This window comes from Lissotriton helveticus, chromosome 4_1, assembly GCF_964261635.1.
Source record: "Lissotriton helveticus chromosome 4_1, aLisHel1.1, whole genome shotgun sequence".
In the NCBI taxonomy this organism is placed as follows: Eukaryota; Metazoa; Chordata; class Amphibia; order Caudata; family Salamandridae; genus Lissotriton; species Lissotriton helveticus.
Window position 1 is genome coordinate 511614998 of NC_136063.1, and position 16115 is coordinate 511631112.

General features: G+C 49.8%; 1 protein-coding gene across 1 annotated transcript in view; it reads left to right on the plus strand.

Moving 5' to 3' along the window:
• Window positions 1-950: 950 nt before the first annotated feature.
• The window catches only part of ZNF704 (zinc finger protein 704), a 657857-nt gene continuing 642692 nt past the window's right edge, over window positions 951-16115 (plus strand). The window contains exon 1 of the mRNA XM_078685607.1: window positions 951-1334. Coding sequence (XP_078541733.1) covers window positions 1062-1334 — 273 coding nt within the window. The 5' untranslated portion in view covers window positions 951-1061. The remainder of the gene's footprint in view (window positions 1335-16115) is intronic.

Genomic DNA, 16115 nt, shown 5'->3' on the forward strand with positions numbered 1-16115 from the left:
ATGTATGTTACTTTTAAAGCACGAAGTAAAGTGTGCAGCAAGAAAGTGCTGTGCAAAAGAAGGGGTTCACAAAAAGTAACAAGGGCACAAGATGGGCTTGGGGCAAATATAAAGGGCCAAGGAGGTACAAAGCGTGAGAGGTTCGAGCATTTTATAGTAAGGGCTTTTGAGAACTCAAGAAGTACAATGGAGATTGGCACATAACTAAGGTAAGCAGGGCAGGATTATCTCATCAGACGAAGTGCAGTGGCCACTCAGACGCGAGAGAGCAGTACTTGCACTTGACCACGTTTCAATGGTTGTGGTGTCGATGCTTAAAAGGAATGACGATGTCAAACTCGGTGTGTCTGGAAGTCCAGTGCTCGAATGCGAGAGTGAAGACCTTTTCAGGGCAGACGGGTTTTTGAAGGACTACATTCACCCTCCTCAATTCCATGAGAGGGCCGACGCTGGAAAAGGCACGCGCTTGGATATGTGGCATTTTCTGGCACTGCATCTGGATTCGCAGTACCTGCCATCCATTTCGAAAACGTACAGAAGTCCCGATAAGACAATATTCGAGCACTGTGCAATAAAGATATCTGCACCTCATGACACGAGAAGCTATTATTAGTCTTTCAACGCATTATGGCGAGTTGCTTCTTAATCTTAGCGCGCCCTTCCCGTTCATTGAGTGACTCTCCGCGTTCCTTGCATTAAATACCGTACCTGTGCGCTGATAAGCAGTCCTAGAGGGGTGGCACGGCCGGCAGTTGTTAACTTGCAAAGGTGGACTGGAGAGCGCGGATCCAGTCCGGGTTTTGGGGGCACTGCTCGGCTGCGTGGATCGGAGTGTGTGTAGCAGACACAAACAGAGCTACAAACAGCTGGAGCCCAAGGAGCGGGCCACACTTGTTTACATTCTGCAGGAGGCGGATCCCGCGGGCGGGGAGGGCGCTGTGCCAGGCGGCGGAGGGGCAGGGGAGGCTGCGGCCGCACCGGGGGATCGCTGCACTCTCCGAGGGGGCCACACAGTTGCTGCAGCCGCCTCCAGCCAGGAGCGAGCCGGGCACCCGCGCAGCATGCAGGCGCGGCGCCTGGCCAAGCGGTCCCTGCTGGGCAGCCGGGTGCAGGGCCTGGCCGGGGGGCTCGCCAGGCCAGGCTGCAAGGAAGCGGGGTCCGCGACCACCCAGCTCCGGCTGCTGCTGGAAGAGGACGCCCGGCTGACCATGCACCGGCGGCGGGAGCACGAGCTGGAGGAGCCGGGGCAGGAGGCGCCGGAGGAGGACCTGTGCATGCACAGCCCGGGCGCGCTGCACATGGACGGCGTGGGGCCGCCGAAGCCTGGTCGCAAGGTGGGTGCTTTTCAACGACGCATGTGCCCGACACGTGCACCGGGTGGGAGCAGAGGGGCCCCCGGCACGGCCGGCCGGGGCCACGCGCGCATGTGTGTGTGTGCGCGCGCGTGTTTTCTTTCTGGGGCATGGGTGGGAAGGGCCCGGTGCGGCATGGAGGCGCGGGAGGTGTGTCCTCGCTGGGTACCACCGCTCACTGGCTGAGCGCAGGCACGGATTGGAGCTCCTAGCCGGCGGCTGTCAGACGGATGCTCCCTGTCACGGGGCTCTGCTCTCTGTCAGGCTGTCATGTGTTTTTTTCTGTGCAGTTTTTGACTCCAGGAGTGTCATTGGACATAAGCCTTTATATGTGCGATGTATGTTATATATATCGAGTGGTTGAGTGCGCTCTCTCGGGCGGCATGGGTTTATTTATGTTCGAAGAGACTGCCAGCAGCATGTTGTGTACGTCAATGACGTACGCTCTCGCAAGCAGCACGTGCGCAGCAGTGAGGGTGCATGTTTCTTTTGGCGGCACGAGGCGTGCATCAGCTGTGATGTATTCCCTCTGCCAGCACAGCGGCGCGCGCTTCGGATATGTATTATCGTTGGCGCGCTCTTCTGATATATATTATCGTTGACTGTTTACACTGACGTGTATCGTGCCCATACATTGTGGATGTAGGCTCCAAATATCGACCTGCGTTTTGTGTCCTTGTTGTTTTTGTAGCCTTCTGATGTGTGCACATTTTCTGTCAGTGACTGCAAGGGGCTGTGTGTTCTTTCTAGCAGCCTGGGTTGTTTGTGCATCAGTAATGTGTGTCCTTGATGGCTCCTTGCTGTGCGCGTCAGTGATGCACATTATGTTGGACGTCGTGGGCTCTGCGTTGTCAATGCGTGTCCCGCCTGCCTCCATTGCTGTGCTTTGGAGATGTATATTCTCCTCAGCCGCTTGAGAGTGGGTAGTGTAGTAATGTGTTATTTCTGGCAGCGTGACCTTTGACGTGTGCGATCATTGGCGCCGGTTACATCGCAGACAGTCCTAAGATCTCCGGCAGCGCGGACTTGCACCGGAGATGGGTGCGCTGTCACAACAGATGGCGTGCACTGTTTTATTTGTATTCTCTCTAGTATGTCATGTGCACAGATGACGCGTGTGCTCTCTACCAGCATCATGCACGTTTTCTTCTGGCACTGCAGCCGTGTAGTGAATTCTCTGTCCATAGGGTCCCAACTCCTTTCGAGATCTGGGTGGTGGTCGGGGATGACGTCACTTGACTTGGACCCTGCCAGAATATTGTTGTGTACTACAAGCAGCGGCGCATCGATTCTATTTGACCGTGCCGTCCCTGGTGCAGAATGCAGCTCTGTGGCCGTGGGTGCCTTTGTCTTGCTGTACCCGGGGACCAGCAGCAAGGTTAACAGTTCCCTGTCACCGCGCCGGGTGTCTTACCGTGTTACATCACCCCACCCCACCCCACCCCACATCAATCCCAGAGCCGAAACAGGGGGTGGGAAGCTGTTTCGGCTGGTGTCGCACAAAGCTCTTTGTCTTGCTGAGCTAGGAATCATCTAAAATGAGGTGTGTGTAAAGGTGCGCAGCTCAGATATGAGAGGAGATGCAGTGTGGTAGTAGTGTGCATTGTTTTCCTGCAGCATATGGCTTGGATCCCATTTGGCAGCGCACTGCATGCACACGCATTCTTTGTAACTTAGACCTGCCTTCACTGCTTCCTGCAAAGGGGTGTCTGTCCACATGTAGCTAATTTGTTGTTCTTCTGAATACTTGATGGCTTTCGTGCAGAACACATTTACTGTTCGCAAACTCTGTGATTTTGTAAATTGCACGGTTTGTTACATATAAATGTGTTTTTGGCATATAGTAAACCTATGCAATAACTTGGTAACATGTTGCCAAACCGCTCAATGGCTTTAGAAAACCAAACCGAATCGGTTTTTGGAAGGGCAGGCACGTGTTTAGGGCAGTGCTTGTAAAGGAAATACGACCGCCCCCACACACACCTGAAAATGTGCATCCCTCCGATCCATCTCTGTTTCACATGAGCTGTGTCCTCAGACAGCCTGCATGCAGCTCACTTCAGCTGTGAGTGGTCCCTGGACGCCTGGAGTCTGCGTAGGCGGTGCGTGTGTTATGCTTTGAAGTGTGTGGTGTGCAGTCTGGCACCTTTAACTAGGCAGCAGCGGACAGTGGCACCCACGTGCAGACCCTTTAGCTGCATAGCGTCGTGTGTTTATTGTGCGCTGTCGTATCGATTCGTGCACTGCCAGTTCATCGCAGTGAGCACGTATGGTTATTTCAAGCACTTTTCACTTTGTTACTTTGATTCAATGTCTCTTTTCCTGCTCTTTCCTCATTGACGGCGGATGTTTCATACTCGCGCTGGCCTCTTCCCTCACCCACCCACCCCTTTCTTTCTCTTCACTACTATTGTGTCATTTTGTTGCCATAAGTACTTCGCAGAGACACCCTTGTATCGTTTAGCGATGTTAAAATACATTGATACTAGTAATATTGATACTTTTTCGTTTTGTTGTTATTTGTTTAGATTTTAAAAGCATATTTTGCCACTGCCTTTATCCCTCCGAGAGGCCTTGTCCTCTCCCAGAAGTACAATTAAAATAAGGGTACCCGTAGTGGACGGAGTTTAGTACTTTGTTTCAGCACAGGATTTAGCTAGTATATCTGTTTCATCCTCATTAACCAGAGAAGATAACCACACCCTTGCTGCTGATTCTCCAGTGCACTTATGCAAGAGTGAAACTCATTTTGCCATAGGACAAGACCTAAACATAAGAAGTAGTGGTTAAGGTTTGGCTTTCTTTTTCCTGCAGGGGCAATCTTAAATGGGCAGACATGGGCAGTAGTGAAGAGGCAGAACATTTTTAGACGTCGTTCATTACTAACAATTATTGAGAATTATAAAATCTTTGGCCTACTTTCACAAGATCAAAGGGACTCGTGGTGTGGTTCTAATCTCATTGGATAACAAGAGTGAAAAAAAGACACACATCTACACTCTCAGACAGGTAGCAGTTGCTAGTCAGATTTTATGGGATCACACAGCAGTGTTGCCTCTTAAATTACACATACCTTCAGACAGTTGATTGATTACTCTAATTTTACTGATTACTGTTTAAGGGAGCAATAGTTGCTATCATTCAAATATCAGCATGAATCGTCCCAGTACACTAGTTCATTAGTATATAACTATGTGCAGATTTTGCTGTCAAAAATTTGATTTTCATTGTAAAAAAAAGAGCCAATTTCGGCCAACAAATATTTATCTTTTTCATGGAGAAACGTAGCACACATTTTTTTGTGTCCTGAAATAAGGGTTGTCCATTTTTAGTAAATGCCTCAATTACTAACCCGGTAATTGCATTACTCTGTGTCTCTTCCCTTGCTTCAGTTCATTACAATTTGAGACAGCCCTGCCGAGATAGACACCCCACCTGCTTTTCACATTAGTATAAATGCCCCTCCCTCCCAATGCCCCTCGTGTTTACTAGACAAGCTCATCCCAATGTAGACTTAGTTGTCTTGTTAGTAATGGGCAGGAGGGAAGTATGAATTGACGCAAGGGAGTAGGACTCAGAGTAATGCAATTACCAGGTAAGTAATCGAGGCATTACACCTTCATCCCTCCCTCGCCTAAATTCATTAGAACTTGAGATTTAGCAAGCAAGAACAGAGACAGACAACTGAGGATGCAATACAATCCCACACTCTGTGTTCAATAGTTGCATTAATACATGTTAGACCTCACAAGTACAATAAACTTTTACTTCATAGCACAAAGAACCTTGGAGCCCAATACATCCTCTAGATCAACCGTCTGGCAATTCCTGTCATGATTCATAAAAGTGAATGCAGATGACCAAGGTGCTGCACAGCAAATCTCCTAAATGGATGCCCCTTGAAGCTTGACCATCGAAGAAGATATACTGCAGGTTGATATACCCAGAAACCCCTGCTGAGGGTCCTGATTTCTAACTCCATAAGCTAGAGAGAGCCGCGTTCTCACCTACCGACTTAGAGAAGTCATAGAATGTGTTTGCCCTTTCTTTGCATTCCCAGAATTGACAAACACAGATTCAGAGACTCTGGACAGGGAGACCCTTTGCAAATCTATCCAAAGAGCACATTAGACATCCAGTAAATGGAATCTCTGATCCTCTTCCGAGGATGGAACAGGAATACTCCTGAAGAATCAACTCCTGCTCTTGTAAAAGGCAGATTTAACCATAGGTAAAGGAAGGTAATCCCACTATCCTGTCCTGAACAACTTTACTGTAGGGAAATCTACACAAGAGTGCACCTAACTCACCCAGTCTCCTAGCTTTTGTGCTGTAGTTTAATGTCATCTATCTTAACACCACCAACTCCAAGGGCTCAAAAGCAGGATCAGCTAATGCCCAAAAATACAAGCTATACATTTCAGGCTGGAAACTGTGTAGGCAGATCAGGATGAATATTAGAAAGCCCCATAAAAAAATAAAGAACTAATCCCTCTTCATCCCTAAAATTACCCTAGGAATTCCTGAAGGCGTTAATGGCTGCCCATTGGACCTTAAAGAGGCAACTTTCAACTCAATAGCCGCTTCATTCTTCAGTAACTGAAGAACGTGGATCAGATCAGCAGTCGTAGTGTCCAACTCCTGCTGAGTGCACCTTATTGAAAAGGTCCTCCAATGTTTAGAGAAAGATCTAAAGGAAGACGGCCTCCTATAAACCTTTACTGCAAATGCTAGCTGATTAGATAAACCCCTGTGCATCGGACATCTCCTTATAGCCTCCAAGCCAGGAAGATCCCGGATTGGAAAGTACAGAGAAGAAGGAGTCTTTCATTCCTCCAAGACGCTTTGAGTTAGTAGAAGAGGCAACCAATTCTCTCAGAGCCAAGGCGGGACTACCAATATCTCCTGAGCAGACTCCCTCCGGACAGGGCCGGACTGGGAACCAAAACCGGCCCTGGCAAAGTGCTCGGCCGGCCCCCCCGCCCCCTGGGCGGGAGGGGGGCGAGCGCTTTGCCAGGGCCGCTTTTTAGCTGATTTTGTTACAGGGCCGAAAACGGCTCTGCAATAAAAACAGCCCCCAGGGCCCAAAACCGGCCCCCACCCTTGCGGCCGACCGGGGGATTGCCCGGTGCCCACAACGGCCAGTCCAGGCCTGCCTCCGGAGCCGCACCAGAAAGGAGAGAATGAACGGAAATGGAGGAAACACATATAGGAAATCATTTGCTCACCTGCAGGACAGGGAGTCCATCGCCCAAGCCCCCATCTCCTTAGTCTTTGCACAAAACTTTGGGACTTTTGCATTGCTTGCTGTTGCAAAAAAATCCAGCACTGGCAGCTCCCATTCCACTGACTAGTGGAAAATCCGAGGATGAAGCGAAAACTGTGTCAAAGAAGAAATCTGTCAATGTTTTTAGGTCGAGCTATTATATCCCGCAGGGATTAATAGCTCGAACCTATAGCAGGGGAAACAAACTCTCTTGAACACTGCGGATTCCATGCAGTTCATGTGAGAAATGCGCGTGCACAGAAATCCGTTCCCCCACCAAGCAAGACAAGCCAAGAACATCAAAGCGACCGGCCGCTTTGAGTCCATTTGCCACCAGCCACTTCACGCGACACCAGACAACAAAGGCTGCTGCTCCCCCGCCCTCCCACCCCCCCCACAGCAATGCCGAGAGCTTCCCTTAATGAATAATTATGTGCGCCTCTTCTTTTAATTTTTAGCACGCCATGCACACTTTCACTATTTGTTTTCTTGAAAGTGGGCCATGCACTTTCCGTTTTATATGGATGCTCACACACACCACTCCCCCTCCCATGCCCTTCCTGTAGCTTGTGTGTTTTTTCCCGATGCGCTCCTACCCCACTTCACGGCCGGCCGCAGCTCTTTTGTCACAGTTGATGGAATCCACGAGAGTGATGTGCGTGCCGCCATGCCCGCTTTCCCTTTCAAGCAGCCCGGGACAATGGCGGCCAAGGTCTCGCATTTACAAGAGTTTGAGCTATTGCCATTGTAAATAACAATAGCTTAAACTACTGCTTTGCACCATTCAACGCCACAGCATCCCTCAACGTCACAGCATCCCTGAACGCCACAGCAGTACTCAACGCCACAGCATCACTCAACACCACAGCATCACTCAACGCCACAGCATCACTCAACGCCACAGCATCATTCAGCACCACTCAACACCACTCAACGCCACAGAACCACTCAACACCACAGCACCACTCAACACCACAGCACCACTCAACACCACAGCACCACTCAACGCCACAGCATCACTGTGCACCACAGAACCACTCAACGCCACAGAACCACTCAATACCACATCACCACTCAACACCACAGCACCACTCAACTCCACAGCACCCCTCAATGCAACAGCACCACTCAATGCAACAGCACCACTCAACGCCACAGCACAACTCAGTGCACAGCATCCGTCAATGCCACAGCATCACTCAATGCCACAGCATCACTCAACGCCACAGCACCACTCAACACCACAGCACCACTCAATGCCACAGCACCACTCAACGCCACAGCACCACTCAACGCCACAGAACCACTCAACACCACAGCACCACTCAACACCACAGCACCACTCAATACCACAGCACCACTCAATACCACAGCACCACTCAGCACCACAGCACCACTCAACGCCACAGCATCACTCAACACCACAGCATCACTCAACGCCACAACATCACTGTGCGCCACAGAACCACTCAATGCCACAGAACCACTCAATACCACAGCACCACTCAACACCACAGCACCACTCAACTCCACAGCACCCCTCAATGCAACAGCACCACTCAATGCAACAGCACCACTCAATGCCACAGCACCACTCAGTGCACAGCATCCCTCAATGCCACAGCATCACTCAATGCCACAGCATTACTCAACACCACAGCATTACTCAACCCCACAGCATCACTCAATGCCACAGTATCACTCAACGCCACAGCATCACTCAGCACCACTCAACGCCACAGCACCACTCAGCTCACAGCATTCATCAACGCCACAGCATCACTCAACGCCACAGCATCACTCAACGCCACAGCATTAGTCAATGCCACAGCATCACTTAATACCACAGCATCACTCAATGCCACAGCATTACTCAGCACCACTCAATGCCACAGCACCACTCAAGCCACAGCACCACTCAACGCAACAGCACCACTCAACGCCACAGCATCACTCAACACCACAGCATCACTCAACACCACAGCATCACTCAACGCAACAGCATCACTCAACGCAACAGCATCACTCAACGCCACAGCATCACTCAACGACACAGCATCACTCAACGCCACAGCATCACTCAGTACCACTGAATGCCACAGCGCCACTCAACGCCACAGCACCACTCAACACCACAGCACCACTCAACGCCACAGCATCACTCAACGCAACAGCATCACTCAACGTAACAGCATCACTCAACGCAACAGCATCACTCAGCGCCACAGAATCACTCAGCACCACTGAATGCCACAGCACTACTCAACGCCACAGCACCACTCAATGCCACAGCACCACTCAACGCCACAGCACCAATCAACGCCACAGCACCACTCAGCGCACAGCATCACTCAACGCCACAGCATCACTCAATGCCATAACATCACTCAACGCAAGAGCATCACTCAACGCCACAGCATCACTCAGCACAACTCAACGCCACTGCACCACTGAACGCCACAGCATCACCCAGCACCACTGAATGCCACAGCATCACTCAGCACCACTGAACGCCACAGCATCACTCAGCACCACTGAAGGCCACAGCATCACTCAGCACCACTGAAGGCCACAGCATCACTCAGCACCACTGAACGCCACAGCATCCCTCTGTGCAACCATTCAACAACAACTGGTTCTAATATGTTCTCTCAATGTTTCAAGCTTTATTTCAAATGTCACAAAAATATGTTAATATTTCACTTCTGTTCTTGGATTTTCATCACAATAAAATACACTGAACATAATCTTCCCAAAAGTTATTTACAAAAGTTTAAGCTATTGCCATTATAAATTACAATAACTTTTATTTAAGTATTAATTATTTAAAAAATAAAAGCCATTGTTATTTGTAATATTAATACAACTTAGTCATGTAAATACAACACATATTGCATTATAAATGCTATAGGTGTCACGTTTGCGAAAGTTAAAACTATTGGCATTGTAAATGACAAAGCTATTAATTTCGCTATTTTCAAAACAAACACATAAATTAAAAAATTGTTATTTACAATACCAATAGCTCAAACTTTCCTAACGCGAGACCTATTGCATTGCAAATGCTTGTTTATTTTTATTTTGAAGAGGTTTTTTGTTTTTAAAGAACTTTATATAGTGCTGGCTAGACCCGAAGGTATGAGAGCACTTTACATAAGGTTCCACATGGTTGCCAAATTATATCAGTTACAAATTGCAAAAAACATACCATTAAAAACATTTAAAGAACATAGAGGGTAAGTTAAATGGAGTGAAGAGGGGAAAGGGGTATGGTATAGATATGACAGAGAGACGAAGGGAAAGTCTGCCCCAGGTCCGGCTGGGAAGGTGACGGCCACGGGGGAATCCACAGCCCATCTCCTCTTCAGCTATCAGGTAGATCCACCGGGCATCGGTCAGATAGCTAGGTTTCAACGGAAAAACATTTAAAGAGTGAAGATGACGAGAGGAAAGGAGCGTGGCGGGAAAGGGGTAGGGTGAAGGAGTAGGAGGGAGATACGACAAAGAGAGACAAAGGACGGTCTGTCCAAGGTGCAGCTGGGTAGGTGACGGCCGAGGGGGAATCCACAGCCCATCTCCTCTTCAGCTAACAGGTAGCTGCTCCACCGGGCGTCAGTCAGATAGCCAGGTCTCCACAGTCAAGGGAAAGATCAACAAGGAAATGCCCTGGAGAGAGCAGGATAAAGGGTCAGTGAGGGCTGTAATCAAGATCGGGTAGATGGCTAGATCAATTGTCCATGAATGGTAGGGCGTCGTGGGGAGACCAACTGAGGCCGCCATCTTGAGGTCAGGCAATGTGGTGGAGTCTTTGTTGCTAAACTCAGTCCGTCTCCAAAATTCTCCAAAACTCAGAGTCAAAGGGGGTGTAGACAATGCAGTGGTGCAACATGAGGACGGGACCAGTGTCCACATGTCTTCAGGGGGGGTGAGCCAGGTGAGTAATATCCGTCAGTGGGAGAGACAGCAGCCATTTGCAGGTCAGGCGGAGTGCCTCAAGGGTCATTCTCGATTAGTCACGGGGGCTCATCTGGGTCATCCCTTTAGGTCTGGGAAGTAGATGCAATTTCCGTTCAATTGTGAGGCATTTACATCGAAGAAGAAAACCGGGGGACTCTTTTGAGGTGTTGCTTAGACCCCAAGCGACAATCTACTGCGGGAGCCATTTTTGAATCAGGCACATTACTTAAAAGGCTCTCGACAAATGCATCCTTGCAAATTATAACGTCCAAAAGGACCAAGGAGGACGTGGTCATGAATCCCAGCATCCCGGGCTCACCCCTGAGCTCCAGTGCTCCCGGTGATAGCAACGATGTCCCCACAAGCCGCCCTCCATCTCACGGCGGGTGCCGAAAATGGCGGGCGGGATGCTCAAGGAATCGGAGCCGACTCCCCTCAGCCCCCAGTGCAACCCCAACCTACCGTCCGGCAGCTCACTGCACCTACGGCGGAGATCTCATTGGTGGGCCGCAGACCAGTTGGGCACAAAGGCGCTGCATTCCAGCTGCTCTGCAATCTCAGAAACATTACAGTGTCCACTATCGTGTTGTGGATTGAGGAATGTGAATGCTTTACTGATAACACTGTCCTCGGAGCCTATTGCAACTGCTTGTCCAAGATGATGTCCAAAGAGTGAGACCTTGTCCCCCCTTTCCTGTTGACAAAGTCCTTTTCTGTGACATACCAAAACATGCCTGTTTTAAAGAAAACACAACAAAATGTTTCAATGCTCGCCTTATCGCCTCTTCTCCCTTCAATTCAATGAGTTCTGGCTCTGTGACATCAACCGTGAGCACCACATTTGTGGTAACCCTAGCAAAGCTCCTTATCCTAAAAGACTTGCATGTGATATCACCACCACAGGAGAGGGGGATAACACATTTTTATTGTTTAGCTACCAAGAAATCTCCCTCTTTATTTTACATAGGATGAGAAGCCCTTTTCTATATTTAGAGATGCCAGACACCAAATCCTGAGAATCAACCTCATGAGTAGGTGGAGATGGAACTTGGCCTAGGGAACCAAAACAGACTGTTGTGGCTAGGTCCCCCTGAACTCACATCCAAGAGGACACTTTTGGAGGGTTAACCGAATTTCAGTAATTTCAACAGCGGGAATCATTTGTCATTTTCAAGTCATTGCAGATTTATTCAAAAAGGACAATTTCTTCATTATTCTTTTGCGCAAATTAATATTCCCACATTAAAGTGTATGAATTTTGATTTCTACTGTGGTTTATTTGACTGATTAATTGTTATTTTGCGTTTATACATTTGTGGAGTTTTCATAATATATATATGTATTTTTTTAAATTAATTTTATAATTAGTTTTTTTTGATGATTAGCATGGCTTAGTTTCAATCAAGAAGTATGGAATGCACAACATGTTTTATTATTCAAGCATTTCTTTTCGTTTCAATTTCCTAATAGCAGCGTCTGTTTAAACTTCATGGCATGTTTACATCAAATGGGTTTCACCTGTGGTGTGCACAAAGGATTGATAACTGATCTGATAGCTTTGCACACAGCTCAGCCGATATCACAAACACTAAGGGCCAGATGTATGACCCACAGTGTTTGACACTTACAAATTGCGAATCTCAAACACTAATGTACAACAGTTTCTGTCTGAAACACTGTTTGCAATTCTAAATGGGTTGCAAAGGACCTGCCTCATTAATATTCATGAGGCAAGAAGTATTGTGTGACCCATTGGTAATAGCCAGCACTCACAGGGATGGTGGCCTGCTGGGGTCAGCAGATCACCATGTCTGGGACAGGTTTTTCAATAAAGCTGTTTTGTCTTAAAAAGTAGCCTGTTTTCCTTAAAGGAAAATGGGATGCATTTAAAAAAAATTTTTAATGTTTGAGTTACATTTTTTAAGAGCAGGCAGTGGTCCATGGGACCTCTGCCTCTTCTTAAAAAATATTTTTGCTGCCAATCACAAAGCTCTTTGTTACTGGCTTACCACCAATTTGCAAATGGTGGTAAATACATTTGTTTTTCAACCTCTTTTACGCGCTCCTCCCTAATAGCGACTCACAAAACCTTTTCTAGTGACTCAGTAACAGGTCACTAACTCACAAAAGAGGGCTGGTACATAATACACCTCTTTTTAGCGGTCGCAAATGGCCCGATTTCCCGTTTGCGAACGATAAAAATGGTCACACATTAGCCCTAGATAAAGCGACCACACTGCCTGCCACGGTGCTGGGGTATTGATTGCACAGCGAGTTGACTGCTTGTTTTTGTATAACTGATCGTTGCATATGGACCGTTGAGCATGGGGTACGTTTGATTAGCGGTGCAACAGGATAAATACTTAACACTGAACACTTTTAATTTTTGCAATTCCTCAAAAAATAATATTGGGTTCGAACATGGGGGTCGATTAGGATGGCGGACGGAAACGGGTTCCGTCCGCCAAGGACGCGGCCAAGATACACCCGACCGCTCCGCGGATAAACCGCCATTGTGATTAGGATAATAATGACATAAAACTCCGTCCGCGGCGGACGGAGTACATCAATCCCCGTCCGCAGCGGACGGAGTACACCTGAGACCGCCGCAAGCGGACGGAACCTAAGAAACACCGTCCGCCGCGGATGAACATGACCGCGGGAACAGGCACAGCCACCGCAATACCTGCGGAGGCTCCGTGTCTGCGATTAGGATAACGCCGCCAGTCCCACGGAACTCACCTCCATCCACGACCGCTGCGGAAACAATGCAACGATAAACCCAGCATCCCAGCGGAAGGACAACACGAACACCATCCCTACCGTCAAACCAATTTACAAATGGCTGACGGAAGTAAATACAAAACACACTACACAGGACACCCACCCACCTGAAACACCCACACCAATCACAAGCCACAATGACACCCCCCCAAGCACCTAAAAATCCACACAAGTCAACACACCCACCTGACTGGCAACAACCATTGGGACACTACCACGACACCGAGTATAAAAAGATTCCCACCCACTACCACAATCCTTTGCACCACAGCATAGCTGCAAGCAAGAGGCTCAATACAACGAACAGCAGACACTAAAGTCCACACATACAACCTGCACACAAACACACCCACCACACAAACACCCACCACACCATTCCTACACACCACACACCTGCACATCCCAACCCACTCCACCCACACCTTGCACACCACACACCATGGCACCAAAGAAAAATCCTAAATTCACTGACACAGAGTTGAAGGTCCTGGTGGATGAAATCATCCGTGTTGAACCCCACCTATTCGGCACACTAGTCCAGCAGACCACCGTGGCAACCAAAAACCACATGTGGGACAGGATAGTCAGTCGGGTGAATGCGTCAGGGACCGTGCCACGAACAAAGCACGACATCCAGAGGCGGTGGCACGACCTCAAAACAAGGGTCAAAGGCATCAGTGCAAAAAATCACCTGCGGGCACACCACACTGGCGGCGGCACAGCCCATACCCTATGCCGATTGGGAGTAAAAGGTGCTGGGCATACTGCACCCAGAGAGCCTTGAAGGAATCGACGAGGGAGAAGAGGCTGGTAAGTACAAACCAAGCACCACTATCACACCGACATGGTCTGCCTCCCACAACTGAGAGGACACATCCCCCAGGCCCCAAACCATGCATGTGGGCCACATAATCACCAAAATGTGAACGAATGCCAACAGGCCCCCATGTCCACAGGGAGGGTGGTGGTGTGTGTTGGGAGGTGGGTGGTGTGTGTTGGGAGTTGGGTGGGGTGTGTTGGGAGGTGGGTGGTGTGTGTTGGGAGGTGGGTGGTGGGTGTTGGGAGGTGGGTGGGGTGTGTTGGGAGTTGGGTGGGGTGTGTTGGGAGGTGGGTGGTGTGTGTTGGGAGGTGGGTGGGGTGTGTTGGGAGGTGGGTGGTGTGTGTTGGGAGTTGGGTGGGGTGTGTTGGGAGGTGGGTGGGGTGTGGGGTGTGTGAGAGACCAGCACTACGACTCCCAACAGGCCCCCATGTCCACAGGGAGGGGTGTGGTGTGTGTTGGGAGGTGGGTGGGGTGTGTTGGGAGGTGGGTGGGGTGTGTTGGGAGGTGGGTGGTGTGTGTTGGGAGGTGGGTGGGGTGTGTTGGGAGTTGGGTGGGGTGTGTTGGGAGTTGGGTGGGGTGTGTTGGGAGGTGGGTGGGGTGTGTTGGGAGGTGGGTGGGGTGTGTTGGGAGGTGGGTGGTGTGTGTAGAGAGGTCAGTGATATGTAATGTAGGAAAGATTAAAACATGTCATGTCCACTGCATTGATCATTAAAATCTTGTCCCTCAGGTGATCGCAACCTGACTGGCGAAACCAGCAACCGCCTGCAACAGTCGCCACACTCACAGCACGGACTCTCTGGGGACGATCCCACTGTCAGCTCCGGTGCGGAGGACGAAGGGGGCCCAAGCCGACTCCCAGGGCCATCTGGCTCACAGGAAATCCCTGCCTCTACAACGTTGGCCTGTGTCACCCCACCGACACCTGCCATAGTGACCTGTGCAGCTACCACCACCACCACCACCACCACCACCTGTACCACCACTCCTGCCTGTGCCACCCTGCCTGACCCATCGCAGGACGCAGGCCCATCTACATCCCAGCCAAGCAGGGAGAGTGGACGGCAAAGGACAGACCAGAGGCCACATCTTACCCACAGGAGTGCTTCTCACCGGCGAGGTGTGGAAGGACACCCACCCCATCCTGCTGCAGAAACACTGGAAGCCCTAGCCAGAGACGAGGCCTCCTATGACCGGGGGCAGGCACAGGCTGACCGTGCCCACCAGGACTCAATGGAGAACACAAATCAGTTGCGGTCAATTGACAGGCGCATAGGGCAACTAGTGGACATCATGGGCCAGGTAACAGTACTGTGGAGGGACTGTTTATCCCGCAACACCCCCCCCCTCAGCCAAGTGCCCAGCCGCCACGGTCGCCAACACCACCGCCACCGCCACCTGAGCCCATGGACACGGATGTGGCCCCTGACCAACCTGACCCCCCAGCTGTCTCTGCTCCGGCTACAAGACGGAGGGGCCGTCCGTGGCTGGAAGTAGGTGAGAGCAGCGGGGATGCACCATCCACCCGCCCAAAGAGGGGCCGCAAATGACATTAACCTTGCCTGACCCTGCCATTCACCCGCCAACTATCCTGTCCCACAACGCCAAGTATTGGCACCGGTCTGCTGGACTAGCTGGACATCACCCAATGTGGTGTCACCACGGTCTTTTCATCTACCATGACCTTCAACTCATACTCCCCCACCCAACACTTACTTGTAAATATCCACCAGCATCAATTCACAACCTGTAAATAAATTTCACTTACACACTCAATTATGTGTTGCCTCCATGTTTTAATCACATGATTGTATCTGAATCAGACGTCACCAGGCGCAGGGAACTATGTCGGTGAGAATTATGCCTCAGTGGGAGTGACCTAGGGAAAATGAGAGACAACAAACACATGTCAGGAAACTGATTCACACCCATCACAACA